The 1,920-nt window shown below is 50.1% G+C and overlaps 1 protein-coding gene across 1 annotated transcript in view; it reads left to right on the top strand.

The window, feature by feature from the left end:
* The window catches only part of LOC106805880, a gene marked incomplete in the record, with an annotated part of 8,571 nt that overhangs the window by 2,838 nt on the left and 3,813 nt on the right, over nt 1–1,920 (top strand). The window contains 2 exon segments of the mRNA XM_014807650.1: nt 153–257; nt 524–673. Coding sequence (XP_014663136.1) covers nt 153–257; nt 524–673 — 255 coding nt within the window.

Below are 1,920 nucleotides of genomic sequence, written 5' to 3' on the forward strand. Positions count from 1 at the left end.
GAGAGAGAGAGAGAGAGAGAGAGAGAGAAAGAGAGAGAAAGAGAGAAAATAGAAAGAAAGAGATAGAGAAAGAGAGAGAGAGATTTACAGAGAGAGAGAGGGGGGGCTGCTAGAGGAACGGTGAGATTAACATGTCTTTCTTACTTCCGCAGAATTAACATCACCAGCCAGTCCGGCCGACAGTGGCTTTTCATCGTCAGATGTGGACAGCACAAGCGGCGACGAAGCCAAAATATGTTCATTCTCATCAAAACGCGGTACGTGGCTCCCATGCAATCTCATGCAGCAGCTTGCGGACAGTTGCACTATTCAAGCATATAAATCAATAATTATTAATAATTACTATCAATAATATAAATCAATTAGAAATAATCGATACGCTACATCAAATGAAGACAATCCGAACGCGCTCTCGCAGACGACAGTACGTCAGACCGAAGCACCGCCACCTCGCCCCCCACGCGCGCAATTCGCTATATTACCGACGAGTTGTTTACACTTGCTCTGATATCGCTGGTTGCAGACGACAGGAACACCATAGCACGGTCGACGGTGCACGATGGCATGTCGGAGTTCTTCCCCAATTACTACTACCACGCTGCCAACATGATGCTGTCCAGACCTCAGTGCTTGCTCGGCACCGTCGGAACCTCCAACGCGGGAACAGCGCCAGGTAAGAAATGCGTCCGAACTACTAACTAACGCCGCACGTCGATCGCGTCGTCCATCCACTGCTATCGTCAGCGTCTGTCTATCGTCATCGTTGTCGCCGTCGTCTCTGCTGCTTTTATTGCATCCGCTGCCCTAAACGATATTGTTGCCCGCGGCCGAGTCAATATGATAGCGACTCGTTAAAACCACGGTCGGTTCATACGGAAAGAGAGGTACACACGTCTATGGTAACGATCCGCTCGCCCACCTTTTGTTTACTCGATGGAACGACGTCGGCGTAATCGTTTTTGATCGCCGGTCGGGCGTCATTGCCGGTCGCCATTCTTCTCGCATTGTTTTCCTCGTTCCGAGGTGTTGCTCATTGCCGGCAGTTGATCCGTGTAATCGGTGAACGCCGAGTTACGCACAATGCGAGCAGACAGGTGGGACGGCTGAGAACCGGTCGATGCAGCCGTGTCATTCTCTTCCTTCCCCCTCCCCCACCACTGTCTCGCTCTCTATCTTTCTTTCGCCTTCTCTCTCGCCCTCTCGCCCTTCTCCATCCCGCCCTCTCTCTCTCTTTCTCTCTATGTATTTCTCTTTCTTTTTTTCTGTCTGTCTCTCTCTCTCTCTCTTTTGCGTCTCTTTCGCTCTCCCTTTCTCTTTCTCTTTTTCTCTCTATGTATTTATCTTTCTCTTCTTTCTGTCTCGCTCCCTCTTTTTGCGTCTCTCTCTCTCTGTCTCTCTCTTTCTGTTTCTCGCTATTTCTTTCTCTCCGTCTCTCCCACTCTTCCTCCCTCATCTCTCCTCACTTTTTTCGTTCTCTCCAACCCCTTCTCTCTCACTCTTGCTATCTCCTGGCAGCACCTGGAAGCTTTATATATTATCCCCCGGGCGCGGAGTTAACGAGAAACGTTGATTACTAACTTTATGACCCAGTTCCGCGAAAAAGCTAGAACTAGTTTGTTAGTGCTACGCGCGCATGCGCACTAGCCGCCGGGGGCGGTTGCCTCTAATGTTGTGGCGGTAGCGCTGTGGGCGGAACTGGAGACGTCACTCAGTCAGTGGGGTTATGGTAGCGCACGCAGACACGACAGGCATGCATCTACCTTATATGTCCGTACGTTTGTGAGTGCGTGCGTGGTAGGGTGTAATATATTGGTATGTAGGTATGCATGTGAGTGTTTGTACGTGTGCCAGTGCGTTTATGTTCTCTCTCTCTCTTTCTCTCTCTCTCTCTCTCTCTCGCTCTCTCTCTCTCTCTCTCTT

Source organism: Priapulus caudatus, unplaced genomic scaffold, assembly GCF_000485595.1.
Source record: "Priapulus caudatus unplaced genomic scaffold, Priapulus_caudatus-5.0.1 Scaffold131, whole genome shotgun sequence".
Taxonomy (NCBI): Eukaryota; Metazoa; Priapulida; class Priapulimorpha; order Priapulimorphida; family Priapulidae; genus Priapulus; species Priapulus caudatus.